This window comes from Propithecus coquereli, unplaced genomic scaffold (assembly GCF_000956105.1).
Source record: "Propithecus coquereli isolate 6110/MARCELLA unplaced genomic scaffold, Pcoq_1.0 Scaffold220, whole genome shotgun sequence".
NCBI classification, from domain to species: Eukaryota; Metazoa; Chordata; class Mammalia; order Primates; family Indriidae; genus Propithecus; species Propithecus coquereli.
In genome coordinates, this window is record NW_012147190.1 from 1,900,394 (window position 1) to 1,919,079 (window position 18,686).

Consider the following 18,686-nt stretch of genomic DNA (forward strand, 5'->3'; position numbering starts at 1 on the left):
TCCAGCAGACAAGTGTCCTTTCAAGGAACTGGGGGAGACAGATTTTGAGCAATTTGATGGAAAAGCCATGAGACTACCTGAGGACAGCAGCCTCTGACCAGGCTGTTCTCACCGTGTAATGCAGCACAGCGGGGCAGAGCTCACACTCTGACGACGACTGGGTTCTACAGACACTCAGCCCCTTACTACCTGTGTGGTCAGGGGCAAGCCTCGCCTTCTCGGGCCTGCGCTTCCTCCCCTGTGAAATGGGAACAACAGACGTAGACAGGGTCGTGGTGAGGACGACATGACGGCTTAGTGTGCTGAGAACGGAGCCCTTCTCCCTGCTCGCAGCAGAGGGTGGAACAGAGGATCCAGGTGCCCTTTACAAACCTGTGATCGACCTGTGTACCAACCCTGTAATCGCAGTCCCAGATACGACGGCAGTTTGGTTTCTGGTTGGGATTCGAAAGCCCGGGGCAAAGCAAGAACCCCCCTCCCCCAGGACGGTGCTTCTGTGGTCTTCAGGGAAGGGAGGAAGCTGTGCAGACCATGGGGTTAAGGAGCAGGTAGCAACCCCTGGCCCCAACTCTGTGCTTAAGGACCTGCTGCAGCTGCATGCAAGATCTCTGGCCCCTCTGGGATCCTGAGGTTAGGAAACGTCCTGGAGAAACGTCCTCTAACACCAGCCATGCCTGGGCCTCAGAGGTCCGCTGGGCAGGCCTGGCCTGGAGGTGGACCCGAGAGCCTGGCTGAGCTCCCCTCCTCCCTTAGGAAACAAGGGAGGCAGGGAGCTCTCTCCTTCCTCTCTCAAGAGCAAGGCTGATCTGTTCCTGACTGCATCTCCCGTCTCTGGCATAGAGGGGCCTGGATAAACAACGGACGGATGGGTGGATGCACGGAAAAGTGGAAGCGGCCCATTTCTGACCGGCTGAATCAACTCTTGAGCCCCATTTTGAAAACAGAAACCAGAGGTGAGGTTGTGGATGGCTGTTTTCTTCAGGAGGAAATTGTGAAAATGCTTCGTGGGTCAGAGGTGGCATCCAGCCAGCCTGGTCACACGCAGGCTTCCCTTCTTGCTGCGAGGACATCCCTGTGTCAGGAGCGAGGAGCCGGTGAGATGACTCCACACTGCGGCCTCAGCAAACCCCTCACTCCTTTGTGCTCTGCTTCGCAAGCGACCCACATAATTTCGCTGACTGTCTGGGGGCAGGCCTGTGAGGCGGGGGCCGTTTGTCACATAGACAGCTGGCATCTGGGGCCAGGGTTCTCTCCTGTCACGAGGGTTCTGGTGTCACCGCTGTGCAGAATGCTCATTCCCAACCGACCAGGGGCTGCCTCTGGACCAGGTGTGACGGGGCTGCTGCGCCGAAGGTGGGCGGAAGGCACTGGAGCCTCCGTTCCAGCCTCTGCTGCGAGCAGGCAGAAGGACGAGGGGCAACCCTGGCCACCGCTCTCCGGGTCTGGAGGGGACCCTCTTCCAGACACAAGAGGCTGAGGGCTGATGTTTTCATCCAGGTCAGCTAAAAATGCTGCTCTGCCGGCTCAGAAAGCAGACGACTCCGGCGTCTCTCGGCAGTCTCTCCACTCGCTGACCGGAGACTTCCTGCTGCAGCCAAGGAAGGAAGTGGTCTGGCGGGACGACAAAGGCCGCTGTCGTACAGTGGCCGAGAGCCACTGAGTCGGCCCCAAGGCCACTACCTAGGTCCCCGTCCTAGCCACACCCCTTCCCAGCTATGTGCTTTTAGGCAAGTTACCTAACTTAGGGACCTCAGCTTCCTCCTCTGTTAACTGGGGAAAATATTACTGCCCATCTCATAGGATTGTTTTGTGGATTAAATGAATAAATATGTGTAAAAAACTCAGAACACCACCCGACATATAAACGTTCAATAAACATTAGCTATTCCATTATCACTGAAGCTAGGATTTTCCCTCCACCCCTAAATTCTGGGTATGGAGGGAAAAAAACGCGAGATTACAAATGATTTGTATTTTATTCTTTATATTTTTGCTATCTCCTAATATTCTACAAGGAACAAATATCTCTCTCTCACTAAGGAAAAACATCTTAAACGCCTCAGAGGGCACAACACTGTTGATGAGAACCTAGAAGCCAGAATTCGCAGAGTAACTGCCAGAGAAGGTTCCAGAATGTGGGTCTGCTCTGGTCCAAAAATATCTCGTTACGAACCTGTTTTACAAGTGCACACAAGTCAGGAGGCGTCAGACTTTCCTAGAAGAGTCTCAGAAACCCCACCATTTCTGACAAAGAAGAGACTTTTCCTGTCTAGACGCTGAAATGCTTGTAATTAAAATTAAGACTTAGGAGGCAAGGCAGCACATACTCCTTGAAGACCATCTTGAAAATTCTCCAAACATAAAAATAATCTCTCATCTCCCCGCCCAGGGATGTAACAGGCTGGCATACCTCCACTGAGTCTGGACCTGGTAGGTGACCGGTGCCCAATGAAGGGTGGGCCGCTGCAACCAGGGGTCACTCCCCAGTGCTGAGTGAAGTCTCCACCACATGCGTGAACCCGAGAATCCTAGGCAAGGCACATAAGAGCCCCAACCTGAAAAACTGGGTGGTTTTCCTAGGGATTGAGGAGTCCAATAAGTAAGCATTCCAGAGCTCTTCCCTCATGGACACGAACAGGAGAATGTGTATAATGCAATCCTGTATGCATGTAACATACAGGAGTATATAAGGCACTACAAGACACAAATAATCACTACAGAGGGAGTTCAAGTTAATGTAAATAAAAAGAAAACAAAAATAAATGCCTGGCTCCCAGGAGCCCAACTTCAGAGAACATGAAGAGCAGAAGGCATTCCTGATGTCAGCATCCTAGTCATCTTCCTGCTAACTGTGCCCGCCAGGCTGTTCTCTTAACAGCAAGGACACTTGGATTTTCTTAGCAGGGCGGCTGGCTTGTTCCTGGCACCTGTCCAGAGACCTGTTGGTAATGCCAGGCTTGAAGGCTGCTTCTTTAGGGAACGTGTCCAGGTCACAAGCAGCTATAGGACTCCATCTGCTCTGTGCTTCACCCTCTCCCCAACACTTAGCACAGGCCCAACGCATAGTAGGCACATACATGTGGAATGAATCATCTTCAGGGACAAGGACTGTAGACATTCCGTCCACTCACCACTGTCTCCCCAGGGCCAGCGGTGCCTCCAATATAGTAGAGGTCAAATAAATGTTTGTTTTGAATGATTTATCTGTGTGGATCAGGGCCTCCTGAATAACGCATGTTCAATTAACTCATGCAGCTTGAGATCCAAACCCCCCTCCCCGAAAACAAAAACAAAACAAAAGCTACTCACAGCCCAGAAACTCAGGCCCTGGGCAAACAGGTCTGGGCACTAGACTTGCTAAGGCGAATTGTACAATTTAAAGAGCTTCCGGCCCAGCCAGATGTTTGACAGGCAGTTCACATAAAATCCCTCCCCTGAAATAGCTCGAGGCCTGTCAGTCTGCAGGGATGTGAACAGGAAATGGAAAATCACCATGTCTTCAGCTTACTGTGTGGTGACATTTGAGCCCAGTGCTTGGAGCTGCTCAGCAAGACCCCCATGTGACAGACCACTCTTTCCAGTCCTCCCTGTGCTGTGTGGCCACCACTGATTAGAGATACACCATCGATGTTGCAGCAGCTTTTTGGAGGGAAAAAATCCAGCTGTCGAATTAAGTGTACACATCAAATCCAAGACCTATCCTGAAATGTTCAAACATTTTCAAATGCTCTTCACGGCAGGGAAGAAAGAAGCGTTCCTCCTGGCCACTCTTGTGTGAGATGCAAGGAGCTATTAAATTATCTCCTGCCGTGGGGCTGCCAAGTTTCCTTGCATATTTGGGTTTAATTCTATCAATACATCTTATGCTTTGTCGAAAATACACCCCTGAAAAAGACCACCTAGAGAAATCACTCCTTTTGTAGCCACAGCCTACAATTAGAACCCCAGAAGCATCTCAAGCAGTCCCAGCTTTGGGCAGAGCTGATGTGCTTAACTTCCCGAGGCAGGAAGCAGCGTATTAGTTCATCTCTGTCTACCAGGAGGGATTAAGACTGTTTTCAAGTTTCTGAACTCTCAGTGGGGTGACCCCATCCCACCCTCTGCCTTCCTGTCAAAGAAGTTGCTTTTCATAAGCAACACTTGCCAAGTCGTCACAACAGGGGTATATGGATGGGGGCAGGATGCAAGGGGAGTGAGGAGGAGGGATGCTGGTTTATTGGGAGAAAGACAAGCCTGTCCTAGAATCTCCTGAAGCCCCCAGTGCTAGTACCCGGCAGGCAGTAGCTTTTAGTGGTATCTGACCTAAGACATGAGGCGATTGATTTCTGGCTTAAGGAGCCCTAAAAACAATTGGTCTGGAAATGATTCCTTGTCTGTGCATCCTGAACAGGGCAAGGCAGAAACTCTGAAGGCAAATGTACTCCCTGCTGGAAGCACAGAAGGGAAGCCACAGTGGACACTCCTGAGGGGGCAGGATGGAGAAGGGACATTGCTCATCTTTTAACAGTTTACTATTTTTTTTTTTTTGAGACAGAGTCTCACTCTGTTGCCCGGGTTAGAGTGCCGTGGCATCAGCCTAGCTCACAGCAACCTCAAACTCCTGGGCTCAAGCAATCCTACTGCCTCAGCCTCCCAAATAGCTGGGACTACAGGCATATACCCATATACCACTCACCCAGCTAACACACATATTTTCTCTACAAGGAATATCACATCCTTATTGAGCTTAGGAACATTAGACAGCACTTCAGCCCTAAGCTCGGGGATTGTTTAAACCAAAATCACCATCAAAAAGCACAAATATATGAAAAATGTAGCATTGCATAGACTAAAAAAGGACACCCGTTTACAGTACGAGAGCTGAAACAAAAAGGCAGAGTGCTTCTTGCTCCATCTCAGTTGGGAATATGTGTACGGGGCAACTCAAAATTGTCCACTGTTCTGTGCATGTCCATGAACGATCGCAAAGCACCGTCACTGATTTTGGGTTTACGAAAACAATTTATCGAGTAGGCAAATTCGCAAGTACAGAATCCATGAATAATGAGGATCAACTGTGTGTATATGCATAGAATGTTTTTAGAAAAATATACTAGACCAATTTTGGAAGAAGACACAAGAAACTGTTCCCGGAAGTTACTTCGGGAGAGTGGGATGGGAAAAAGGATTTTTATTTTATTCTTTGGATCTCACAAGTGAATACGCCATTTCTAATTTTAAAAATCTACAGTAAGGAGATGGGCTTTTCTACAGCTAAGCTCAGCACAACATGACGGACTTACTCTGGGGTAGGGGACTCTGCCTGCAGGAGGACCAGTGTCCAGAGAGGGGTCCTTTTCTGGCAGAAAGGCCACGCGACCACCCTCCTAGGGAGAAGGACGGGGTCAAGACGAAGGCCACCTGCAAAAACTGGAAGTCGGACCTTTACCCAAGAAACAGATGGCTTTGTCTGCCTCGTTTTCCACTGTTTCCACAGGTCAGAGGCAGTCGGCTGGGGCAGGATGGGGCTCTGAGGCCTGAGGAACTCAGCAGCGAGAAACCTTCTTTTCCCAGGGTGACAATGACAGAAAACAGAAGTTTGCAAAGAGAAGGTATGATGGAATTGGAATTAGATGGCGAGGAAAAGAACGAATGGAAAAGGGAGGAAGAGAAGGAATTTGGCAATTTTGTTTACTGGGCAGTTTATATGAATTTAATCTACAATTCACCTCCCCCGCCCAATGCAACTAAAAATAGGTTTATTTTCCCAATTATGAAAACACGAAAGTACATCTAAATCTGGAAGGACACACACCAAACTGAGGGAATGGGACTGTGAGTATAGGGGGAAACTACTTTTTTACACTAGGTGCTTCTGTATCTTTCGGATTATTATAATAAAAACGTATCTCACACTTCTTACATCATGATAACGTCTGACAGTTAAGGCCATGCTGCTCCCTAGCAAAAAGGGGGTGGCCCGGCCTCTCCTCATGCCTTTCTGGTGTTCTCTCCCACCTTTCTTCCCTCCCCAGGCCGGTCCACGCCCTGGGGCTACAGACTCAACAGTCCAGTCACTCTGGGCAGTAACCACCAGGCGAAAGCGAAACTTCAAGGTTTCTCAAAAAGTTCAACACAAAATGTTGTGTATGACCAACTGTCCAACTCCAGGGTGTATCCGAAAAGAACTAAAAATGGGTGTTCAAATAAAACTGGTACCCGAATGTTCACCGCAGCACTATTCACAATGGCCAAAAGGTGAAAATGACCCAAATACCCAACAACAGATGACTGGATAAACAAACTGTGGAATATACGATGGAAGATTACTCAGTCACAAAAAGGAATGAAGTTCTGATAGGTGCTATAACGTGGATGAACCTTGAAAACCTTATGTGACGTGAAAGAAGCTAGACACATGGACACGTATCATGTGATCCCTTCTATGTGAAATAGCCAGAATAGAGAAATCCACAGACAGAAAGCAGACTAGTGCTTGCCAGGGTTGGGGGGTTGCAAGGAATAGGAAGTGACTGCTTAATGGGAACAAAGGCTCCTTATAAGGTGATGAAAATGCTCTGGAACTACATAGAATAATGGTTGTACCACAGCGTGAACGTACTAAATGCCATTGAATTGTATACTTTAAAATGGTTAAAATGGTGAATTTTATGTTACAGTATGAATTTTACCTCAATGTCTTTTTGTTTTGTTTTTTTTAAAAAGCAAAACCCCAAGCTGTGTGACCTTGGCAAGTTCCTTGGCCTCTCTGAACTTATAAAATGGGCAGATGACAGCACAACCACAGAGGCTGGTCATGAGGATTCCATTTGATACGTGTAAAAGGGCTTGGCACAGGGTGAGGCACGGAGCAAGGGACCAGTAAGTAATGAAGCCACAGCCACTCACCTGTAAGTCATGGGTTTCCATGTTGTCAAATCATCCTTTTAATCAAATAATAAGAACAACAAAAAAAGATGGGGAAGGGGTGATATATAAGATGAAAGAATAAAGAAGAGGGTGGCTCAACTATATTTGCAGCATAGTTATATCCACACTATGTTTACATTCTATCCTGTGTTAAGGTAGGAGACACAAACAGTCACAGAGAGACAGGGGGGTGGCTTTGCCACATGTCCACTGTGGAATGACCTAAAAGCTCTCGCTGATTTTGCCTCCTTCCGTAGGCCTGCAGACATGGCCCTTTACTGATCCTGTTTTATGGGGGCAGAAGTATGTCGGTGAGAAGGTCTCATCTATGCAAAAGCGATTATCTGGAAGCAGATTTAAAAACCTGAGAACTGACAGGTGGGGACAAGAATTCCAGCTCTTGTTATTGCAGAATAATCTGGTGCCAGATTAGCAGAACTCCGAACTTCCTGAGGCAAGGTGACCCCCCACCCTCGTGGTTGACAGTGGCCTGGGGAGAGGGGAGGGAAGAATGAATAGGATTTCAGGCTGTCATGGAGACTTTTCTTCCCTCCGGCCTCCAGAGCATATGGCAGGTGTCCTGAAAAATCCTGCCGCCCCAGGCTGGCTGCTGCTCTCAGACATGTGGGTGGGGGCGTCTGCCTCTCCTTCTGAAAGGGCCCCTCCCTCCGCCAAGGCGACAGCAGCACAAAGGAGTCTCTAGTGTGTGCCTCACGTCCCAGCTCCCTAGACAGACGCTCGGGGAGGGCCTCCGTGGCCCCATGGAAATGTAAGTCCCCTGCCCCCAGGAGGCCTCGACGCAGCCCACAGATCACAGACAGCAGCAGGCCAGAGGCCACAGCGCAGATTTCTCCTGCGCCACCTGAAATGCCATGCCCAGTCTGCCCTCCGCTGATGGGGATGTCTCACAAGCCCTGCCGTCTCTTGCCAAGGCAAAGGGAGCTGCGTGTGGATTTGGGACACTGAAGTAGCTAACAGGCTAGACTCCCAGAAGGACTGGCTCCCACGTGTAACACGGGAACTCCAGCCAGCCCAAGGTAGGGAAAAATCAACTGTGAGGCTGTAAACCTAAAGCAGCCAGAGGGATTATAAACAATAGCAGGTAGAAGGTGCCAGCATGGAAAACCAGACAGAATTTTGAAAACTCTAAAGCTGGGCCTCTCGAACTGGGTGCTCGTGCCTATGGCGTTCACGGCAGCATGCCCGGAGTAGACAAAGCCACAGGAGAACGTGGGAGCCATGTTCCTGCGCCATCCGTGGGACTCAAGGATGCGGGGGAGGGGAAATGTATGATAAAATAGGACAATAGCGTATCATGGAGGAGAATGTAAAATCTGATTGAACTTTAAGGATAAAATACTAAATGTCAAAGACATGTCCTAATTGCATCCGGCCACTTTGAGCCCGAGGCCGCTGGGGCGTTGCATTCCTCTGCATTAAGGGTAACCTGGAGAAGCGTAGAAGCCCAGTTCTAAAGGAACCCTTCATTTCATCTATTCCAAAATATTTTTTTGAGGTCTCGCTACATGCCAAGCTGCTTTCCCTCCCTGAAACTCACTGTCCAGTAGGGGCAGTGGGTGTTAATTCAAAGCACACGATGCCTTAGGGTCTATATATCAGCAGGACCTCCCCTGCCCAGGGGGTGGGGGAAGGTTTTCACCACGGGGATACAGAGACTGAGTGACATTTAACCAGAACCAGGTGGGCAGGGGAAGGGAATGGGGAGCAATCCAGCCAGAGGGAACAGCATGTGCAAAGTTCTGAGACAAGACGGGGCTTCGCCAGTGTGGCTGGAACCCAGGGAGTGAAGAGGAGAAAGGCACGAGGTCAGAGAGGCAGGGACTTGAGGGGTGGTCTTTATCCTAAGACTGTTGGTAAACTATGGGACAACCTTAAGTGGCAGGGTGGCATGGCAGAACTGCATTTTAAGATCATCCCAGCATTAGCAAATTAACACAGTAATTCCTACCAAGGTGGACAGACAGATGCTGTGCTTTGACTGAGGCCTCTTTGGAAGACGCAAACCCCAAGTGGGCCAAGCCTAGGCCTGGTGACCACATAATGGGTCCTGCTTAGGTCCAAATCAAGCAGTCACATTTCTAAACACCTCTAAGAACAGTGGTTGCTAGGGTTCCCCACCCAGCACATTCAGAGCCCTCAGACCAGAAGGGAGGAGACTTGGGGTTAATGAACAGCACAGGTTCTGGCATCATGCAGTTCTGGTCTCTAATTTTGTCTGCCATATACTATCTGGGCAACCCAAAGCAAGTTTCTTAACCTCTCTGTGCCTTGGTAAAATGCGGTGCTAAGAGTATCTGTCTCCAAGGGCCACTGTGTGGATTAAGTAAGAGGGAGCTGCTGAAATCCTATCACTTAGCCAGTACATCATAGATGCTAAAAAATGTTGATGATTATCAATATAGTTCACACTTCACGAAGGGCGAATACGGAAGACCGGCAAAGACCACCGAAATGTAAAACGATACGGGAGCAGCAGGCCTGCTGAGGGGGAGGAGACAGCACAGCGCGGAGGAAGAAGGGGGCTTTCACTTACTTGCGAGCAGGAGGCAGGAGACAGCCACGGTGTACAGCTGCTTGGAGGTGGTGATGTTATAGCGGTCCATGAAGTGGTCCAGCAGGTAGACGGCCAGGTGCCGGGCGGCAGGGCACAGCTGGCAGTGGCTGCTCAGCAGGGTCAGGGTGTCGACAAAGAACCGGCGGCTCTTCAGGAGCGGGGAGTGGGCTCGGAAGGTGGGCAGCTTCAGTTCCTGGAGGACAAGTGGGGCAGAAGGGGGGTCAGAGGTGCTTCCCAAGAGCCTGGGATGCCCCAGGATATTGAGACCTCGGGGCCTGGCTGCTGACTGGTTGGGGGGCAACCATTCCCTCCAGACCCGTGTTCGTTCTCCTGCAAGTCCCAGGATGGCAGCCCCTCTGTTCCAGAAACTCCTAGGCTGTCTCCCATCCACATTCACTAAGCAGAGCCTCATAAACTATCAGGGACCTACAGGATGACAGAGGAAGCCAGCCATTCCCAGGGGAAAAGTCTGCGACTTGAGATACACGAGGCGGTAAAGGAATGAAGGCCTTCAGGTCAGAGGCCCACATTCCAATACTTGTTCTACTACTCAGCCGAGTTGTGCGACCCTGGTCACCCGCCATCACCTTTGTTTCCTCCTCAATAGCTGAGGATTAAAAGAAAAATGTACGTGAAACACCCAGTACACAGTGGCCTCTCAGGGTCCACAGCTCAGGGGGAGAGTTTCAGTTTGTAACGTATACACTGCCATGTTACCCAAATTTATTTGTCTAACTCAAGAAAAACCAACAAAAGAAGTAACAAACCAACAAAGATTTTTATGACAGAAAAAATGTTCTTACATACAGTACCGACCATATTTACCGTTTAACCAAAGTAGATTAGATACTATTGATTTAGGAAATGTTATAGCGACATTTTGTTAAATAGGGACGCTAGAGAGAAGCAAAATTGAAGGAAAGTAGGAAAGAAGTTGGCAAAAAAGGAATGTGACAACTCACTAATGGCAGGTTCATGGGGGGGAACAAGATTGAAACAACTTGGTGTCTCTCTTCTGTGTGATGCCTCTCTCTTAACCCTGGGGCTTACCTAAACAGCAACAGATCTAGGACTAGAAGGAGGTATCTGTTTGTTCATTCATTCACTCAAGAGATGTTAATTCATTCATTACACTCAGTAAATATCAAGTACCTTCTATGCATTAGGCAGTATTCTAGGCACTGGAGATGCAATCTGGAATAAGATAAACACAGACCTAGAAGCAAGACGTAAAACTATAAAACTCTTAGAAGAAAACAGAAGTAAATCTTCATGACCTTAGATTAGGCAATGGTTTCTTAGATATGACACCCAAAGCAGAAGCAACCAAAGGAAAAAAAAAATACACAAGCTGGATTTCAAAATTAAATACTTTCATGCTTCAAAAAACACCATCTAGAAGGTGAAAAGACAACCCACAGAATGGGAGAAAATATTTGAAAATAACATGCCAATAAGACGCTGTATCCAGAATGTATAAAAAAACTCTTACAACTCAACAATAAAAAGACAAACAACCCAATTTAAAAGTGGGCAGTGAATTGAATAGATATTTCTTCAATGAGGGTATGAAAATGGCCAAAAAGCACGTGAAAAGATGTTCAATGTTACTAATCATTAGGGAAACACGAATCAAAATCACAGTAAGATCCCACCTCACACCCATTGGTATGGTTATTTTAAAAATCAACACAAAACTGAAAATAAACAAGTGTTGGTGAAGATGTGGGCAAACTAGAATCCTCCTATACTGTTGGTGGGAAAGTAGTGCAGACTGTGGGAAACAGAATGGCGGCTCATCAAAATCTAAACATAGAGTTATCAGACGACCCTGCAATTCTAATCCTTCGTATGTATCTAAGAGAAACGAAAACATATGGCTGTACAGAAACTTGGACATGAATATTCATAGTAGCATTATTTATAAGAGCCCAGGACAGGTGTGGTGGCTCATGCCTGTAATCCTAGCACTCTGGGAGGCCGAGACCGGAGGATCGCTCGAGGTCAGGAGTTCGAGACCACCCTGAGCAAAGAGTGAGATCCTGTCTCTACTAAAAATACATAGAAATTAGCTGGACAACTAAAAATATATAGAAAAAATTAGCTGGGCATGGTGGCGCGTGCCTGTAGTCCCAGCTACTCGGGAGGCTGAGGCAGTAGGATTGCTTGAGCCCAGGAGTTTGAGGTTGCTGTGAGCTAGGCTGACGCCACGGCACTCTAGCCCGGACAGCAGAGTGAGACTCTGTCTCAACAACAAAAAAAGCCAGTTATGAAAAGTCACATGTCATACAACTTCATTGATATGAAACGTCCAGAACAGGCAAATCCATACAAGCAGAAAGTAGATTAGCGGTGGCCAGGGCAGGAGTTAAAGGGGCGTAACTGCTGACAGGTGTGGGGTTTCTTTTTAGCGTTATAAAGCTGTTCTGAGATTAGATAATGGTGACAGTTGTACAACTGTGAATACACTAAGAACAAGTGAATTGTACACTTTAAAAAGGTGAAATTTTATGTTATGTGAATCATTTTAGCTCAATAAAGCTGCTATAAAAAAATAAGATAGACACATTATCCACGCTCATGGAGCCTGCAGTCCGGTAAAGGAGAGAGATGGCAATCAAATAAAAAGGCAGCTCCAGGACTCCACGCTGTGCTGAGCACTCCAAGGGAAAGCCACAAATGCCAGGAGAGCCCCCCCTTCTCTGCAGGGAGGAGGCCTGTCTTCCCAAAGTGAAGCCTGAGCTAAGATTTCACACTGATTCCTTCTCCTCTGGCCTGTCCCCCAGAGAGCCCAGAGGCCAGGACTCAGCTATCTTTGCAGGCCTAGAGCTTTGCTCGTGGAAGATGCTCAAAGCCTAAATAAATCATTTCTTCTCCTTTGCGTTTATATACAAAGAAACTGCATTTGAAAAAGTCCCCTAACCCCAGGGCTTTATTTAACCAGCAACAGATCTGAACTAGACTTTCAATGTTTCCTTTTTTCCAACCTTTTTTTGTAAGTGCTGGAGATCTTTTATCCCTAGCTTAACTTCTTCAAGGAAAAGACCTGACGTCTTGATGAATCTATGTGGCCACGTGGGAGCTCAAACTCCCCGAGGGCAGGTCTGGGACTGCTTTTGCTCATCACTGTCCTCAACTCCCCACTGTGACTGGAACAGGGTCAGGTGCCCAATAACTAGCTGTTGAAAGAATGAAGGGAGGGAGGGAGAGACAGGGAAGAATCGCGGTGGTGGGTACAGAAGGCCGGGGGCCTCCAAAAGGAAGGTGTGGCCAATGACCAACTCCATAGCGCAGCAGGTCTGCGGAGACTTCAAAGAGGAGAGATCGAGCCAAGTTTTGAAAGGACATCTAGCAGTTTACCTGTTGAAGATGCAGGAAGGGAAGGATGCTCAACAGGAGAAACGGCACCTGCAAAGCCACATCTGTGTCCCATCTGGGGAATCTGGAGCAGCTGGAACAGCCAGACAGGCAGAGTGTGCCTAGATAAAGCAGGCTGGAAAAGCGGGCAGGGTCCCAGCTTGTATGCCTTGCTAAAATAACTGCCCTGCCCTGAGGGCAGTGGGGAGCCACCGAAGGATTTAGAGCATGGCATCAGCCTGGCCCGAGCAGCCCTGCATGAAGATCTCTCCACCAGCCTCTTCCCAGGCTAAGGCCAGATGGCCGGTGGCAGCAGCCAGTGTGTGGCTGCAGCTCCCCCAACAGCGCTCCCGCCTTCCAACGGCCTCCAAGAGCTTGCAGGCCCCTTGGGTATTTCCTCTAAGCACAGGGCTCTAAGTTCAGGGTCATGACAAGAAGTACCACAATCATAGATCCTCAGTGTCTGGTAGGCTGCAAATGCCGGAAATCAGCCTTAACCTTGTGATGTTTGGCCAAGCCGCGCTGCCCTTATTAATGCCGCCAAACACCCAAAACACAAGTCAGAAAGGCAATGTCCTGACTTCCCACCCCACTCAACTCTGCCGTGCTCAATGCCTTTTAGATTTTTCCCTTGAGCCAAGCGAGAGAAGAGAGCTCAGGGCAACACATTATGTCCTTCCTGTACACTTTTCTGGGAAAAGGGTCCTTTGCCTTGAGCAATTTCTCCAAGGAAGCCATGGGTGCATAAAAGAGAAAGCTACAGACCATTGGAATGGGCAGCAATACGGGTTAGGAGGAGTTAGCAGGTAAAGCTTTCTGGAAGAGGCTAGTCTCAGGAGGGCAGGACTTCGAAAGCGAGAAATCAGCTCCCTGGGATGCTTTTCAATCTATTTCTGCTTGTCCTATAAATATTGGTTTAAATGTCACATGCTAAGAAAGTCCTTCTCTGACTTCCCCATCGTTTCAAATCAGGTTCCCCTTACCTCTAACGTCTGTTCTTCGTAGCCAAAAATCTACTTATTTATGTGTCTCTTCCTGTTAAAGTCCAGATTCCAGAAAGCCGGGGCCAGGTGTTTTACCCACACCTTGCGCCCAGGGCCCGGTTTCTGTGCCAGCGTGATGGCTGGCACAGAAAGAAGTGTTCAAATAGTATCTGTTGAGTAAGAAAGAATGAGTACAAAGATGTCCTTCCCTGTGCCAAAACCCCCTGCCCCTGCATATGGGGGAGCAGCTTGACACAGATTGTGAGGTCGGGCAGTTCTAGGTTGGAATCTCAGTTCCACTAACCTTGGGCATGTGAATGGACCCTCCGTGTCCTCATCTGAGAAATGGGGATCACACTGCCATAAATGTAGAGTAACTGCAGCTCAGCAAGCATAGGGCCCTTCCCCTTCCCTCAAGCTGGGTAATCGAACCCCAGATAAGTTGAGTTTCTCTACCTCTGTCAAAGGCCCTTTGAGCATTCAGCGGAACCTGCTTTGAGTAACAAGGAACGAAGCTTTCCACGTTAGGGCTTTTTTTTTTTTTTTCGACACAGAGTCTTGCTCTGTCACCCCAGGTAGTATGCAGTGGTATCATCATAGCTCATTGCAACCTCCAACTCCTGTGCCCAAGGGATCCTCCTGCCTCAGCCTCCCAAGTAGCTGGGACTCTAGGCATACACCACCACCCCAGATAATTTTTCTATTTTTAGTAGAGACAGGGTCTCGCTCTTGCTCAGGCTGGTCTTGAACTCCTGAGCTCAAGCAATCCTTCCGCCTCAGCCTCCCAGAGTGCTAGGATTACAGGCATGAGCCGCCACTCCTGGCCTCACCCTAGGGCTTGTTGACAGCTGAGGCTCCCTTGCTGGAAAGGACACCTGTCTATCAGCGTGCTCTCCGCAGAGCCCCCAAACCAAACAGAATTAAGAGCTCTGAGCCTTGGCTTCTTGCTGTCACTCAGAGAAGGGTGACGCTGCGGCATATAAACGACAACGTGGGATGGCAGCATGCCAGCTCTGTTTAGTTTTAAAGTCCAGCTGATTATGTCACTAACCCAATCAGGAGTGGGGGACAGCATTCATGACAGGTCTTTGCTGTGAGGGTCTGCATTCCTCCCCAAGTACTCTTGACCTAAGTCTGCTTGAAGGCCGCAGCCTCCCAGTGCAGGAAGCCAGCCCCTCTGCTGAGTGGTCTGGATTCCAGAAACAAAAGAGCAGCCTGCCCAGGCGGCTTGTGAAGCTCCCCCCAGATTAGGCAGGCGCTTGGCAGGCACTCAGCGAGCGGGCCAGGCAGGGTGACCTTCCTCTCAGCAGGCCTTGCAGGGCCACAGGCAGCACCAGTGGCCGGCAGAATGGATGGGGAAGGGCAGAGAACAGGGGAGGAGGGCGGGGCAGAGGCTTCCAGACAACTCTCTCTGCCCAGCTGTTGGCCTTTTATCACCTGAGCCAGACAGGGGCACCCATCACAGGTGGGGCCGGAGCTGAGCAGGTGGAAGCACAGGACAGATGGCCATGAGTTTAAGGGGAAAAAAAAAATCTACCTTACAATAAACCCTGCCTTTGTTATCACAGCAGTTGGTTTTATTTTTCAACATAATTAACTATGGCCTAGAAAAAACTAAGATACACACACGAAAATGGTAACAGTGGTTATCTTGGGGGGAATGAGATCTCATGTGATTTTCATTTTAATGCTTTTCAACACTGTCTGAATTTTTTAAAAAATACTTGATGTATAATCACTTTATTATTTCAGTTACTATGTTTCCAGTTTGGGGGAAAAAAAAAAACCGGAAAAGAGGACTAGATACTGAACATATCAAGGCCCAGCTCAAAATCTATTCCGACGGATTTCCTGGCAACCCCACGCCATCCCTTCAACAAAATCAGTCCTGCAATAACAGCCCCATGCCCAGGAAGTATCTCACTTCATCCTCCTACGATGCAAAGCCCCGCCAAGGGCTTCCCCAAAAGTAGTTTTCCCTTTTCTTTTCTTTTCACTAATTATAAATTATATGTTCACCGATGAATTTTAAAAAGTAGAAAAGAATAACAAATATCATTTATAATTCCTCATTCAGGGGGTTGCAGAGAGGAGTACTGTTAAATTTTACATGGATTCTTCAGATGTCTGTGCAAACTTTCATAAAATGGGATCGCCACCTACAATGGCTCCCTGAGAGTCACGGGAAGCAACGTTCTCAGCGCCGGAGCTGCATTTCACCGCCAGGGTGGGACATGACTGCACCAAAGCCTAATTTGGGCTTTTGGGCTGCTTCTCTTCCTTCAAGTCTCTGCCCATGCCCTTCCTCAGTCGGCGATGCCTTCCGACCTCCCGCCTACCCTGCAGCCTCCTGTGTTTACTTGTCAACTGTCCTCCCTTCCCCGGCAGAAGGGGATCTCTGTGAGGGAGGGAGACACTTCCCTCTCCTGTTCTTGGCTGTCCCCTTGGTACCTGGCACACAGTAAGGGCTGATGAGCACCTGCTGAATGAGTGAACTGCTGTATGCATTAATGAATGCAATGCTTTGGGGGAGTCCTCCCTCCACCTGCAGCCCTCTATGCCCTCCTTCACCCTCGGGGCTCCCTCATCTCCCCCTACATCCTTCTCTGGGGTGACTGATGGGGTAACTGTCCCCCAAGTGGAAGCCCCACTGTGACATGTGCACCAGCACTTCTGAGCGCAAAGGAGCCATTCTGGGGCAGGGGAGGTGGTGGCTCCTTTAGAAACCACTCTCCTTGTTGCCCGAGAGCACTGCCTGGGGTTCTCAAGCAAAAAGAGGCTTATGTGAGAGGCAGAGTGCTCTGGGAAAGGCCAAGGATGAGTGGATCAAAACGCAGAACCCCAAACCGAGCTACAGGCAGAGCTGTACAGAGGCAGAGGGGCTGTCTGGACAGGTCTGCGGAGACTCTAGGTGCATGTCCGGTCCTCGGCTGCCCCCCGCCCCACGGAGGCGCTGACCTGGGCAGAGCTGCAAACACTTTCCACACCTGTGCTGGGCTCAGATGTACCTGGGAGAAGGGGCAAGGCCAGCTGAAGTGCAGTCACATGAGACCCTGAGCCCACAGCCAGAAATGCTGGGCAGACTGTCCCGAGAGACCCCCGCCTATCACTGTTGCAGGACAGCGGAGAGAAAGCTCAGCACGTGCTCTTCACACACGGGCTCTGGCGGCATTCTGAGGCTAATCTCAGAGGAGTCTGAAGGTCACGTGCACTGTGAAAGTTCACCCAGGCACCCCTGGTTTCTCATCTTAGGAGAGGAAGGGGAGTCCTTGGGGTTCTGCACTGTATTATTTTCTTCTAACTGTCTCAAGGTTTTACTTTTCATTATTAACCCATTTTTCCTTCAGATCTCAGCTTAACAGTAGCTTCTGAAAAAGAGTGTTTCCAGCTCATACTTTTGTGTGAAGTCCCCACACAGGGGGGGACTTCTCACCCACTCATTCATTCACTCTTACTGTCCTCCTTCCCCACCAGACTGTCCCCTCCAAGGGGGCAGGGACTGGGCTCATCTTGATCAGCCCTGTGACCCACCATACCTGATACAAGGGACATGCTCAATAATTACCAAAACCTCCAAATTTCAGGAATGGAAAATACTGGAAATGAACGAGTGAGGAAAAAAACGACTTGTTCCTCACCTTAGAGTATATAAAACTATTCAACATAATGCGTGAATCCCAATACTCGTTAAGAGCAGAGGAGAGAGGCCGGGCACGGTGGCTCACGTTTGTAATCCTAGCACTCTGGGAGGCCGAGGCAGGCGGATTGTTCTGAGCTCAGGAGTTCGAGACCAGCCTGAGCAAGAGCGAGACCCCCATCTCTACCAAAAATGGAAAGAAATTAATTGGACAGCTAAAAAAAAAATATGTGTAGAAAAAATTAGCCGGGCATGGTGGCGCGTGCCTGTGGTCCCAGCTACCCGGGAGGCTGAGACAGTAGGATCGCTTGAGCCCAGGAGTTTGAGGTTGCTGTGAGCTAGGCTGATGCCTCGGCACTCGCCCCAGGCAAGAGAGTGAGACTCTGTCTCAAAAAAAAAAAAAAGAGCAGAGGGGAGGTACAAGAAACTGGAAGAGCTGAATTCCAGGGAAAGAGGAAGCTCTGTCCTTGCCTGGGAATGGCATTGCCTCAGTCTACCCAATAGCAACACAGGGTTTCCGAGGAAGCAGGTCACTCTTTAGGGAGGACCAAAAGCTTCTAAGTATGAACCTAGTCATTTCGGAGGCAATGTTTCCCAACATGGGTTCCATGGCACACCAGTCCCAAGATGTGCTCCCTGAGAAGAAGGGTTCCTTGGGCCAGAGTTTAGGAAACACTGCATATTACATCACTCCTTCCCAAAAGGAATCATATATTAGCCCAGCAAATATAAAATTTTTCTTCAGCAAAAAACTTATATAACTTTGAGAAACCAGGTAAAATTTATTTATCCGGAGAACACCAGCCCCGCATCTGGGGGGGCAGAGTAACAACGCCCCAGAAAGCTTACTCCGGGAGACGGTGCTTTAGGGTGCCGAGTGCTGGGCACCGGTGTGCTGGGGAAAATTCACCTCCAGTGCCTCTGCAAAGCGAGACTCCGGCGAAAATCCCTGGCTCAGAGCCTAATAATTTGATGGTCCTAAGCCCAGAGATTTACTGAGAAGCTCACTGAGATTAAGAAGCACAGCTTCCACCTGCAGAACTGCCCTGGTAAGAATGTCCACACCGCCATGGCACTGGCAGCCTCGGAGAGAGAAGCTGCAGGCACCGGCTCACGGAAGCCCAAGGCAGCCAAGTGCTGGGTGCCCTGCCCGGGGAGGTCCAGGGTTGGGTCCAAGATTAAATCCTCCTACTCCTGGCCCATCTCTTATATACTATATATATAT

At 49.1% G+C, this 18,686-nt stretch overlaps 1 protein-coding gene across 1 annotated transcript in view; it reads right to left on the bottom strand.

The window, feature by feature from the left end:
- CCNJL (cyclin J-like) overlaps positions 1-18,686 on the bottom strand; it is a 47,321-nt gene that overhangs the window by 13,279 nt on the left and 15,356 nt on the right. Inside the window, exon 2 of the mRNA XM_012644799.1 lies at positions 9,464-9,677. Coding sequence (XP_012500253.1) covers positions 9,464-9,677 — 214 coding nt within the window. The remainder of the gene's footprint in view (positions 1-9,463; positions 9,678-18,686) is intronic.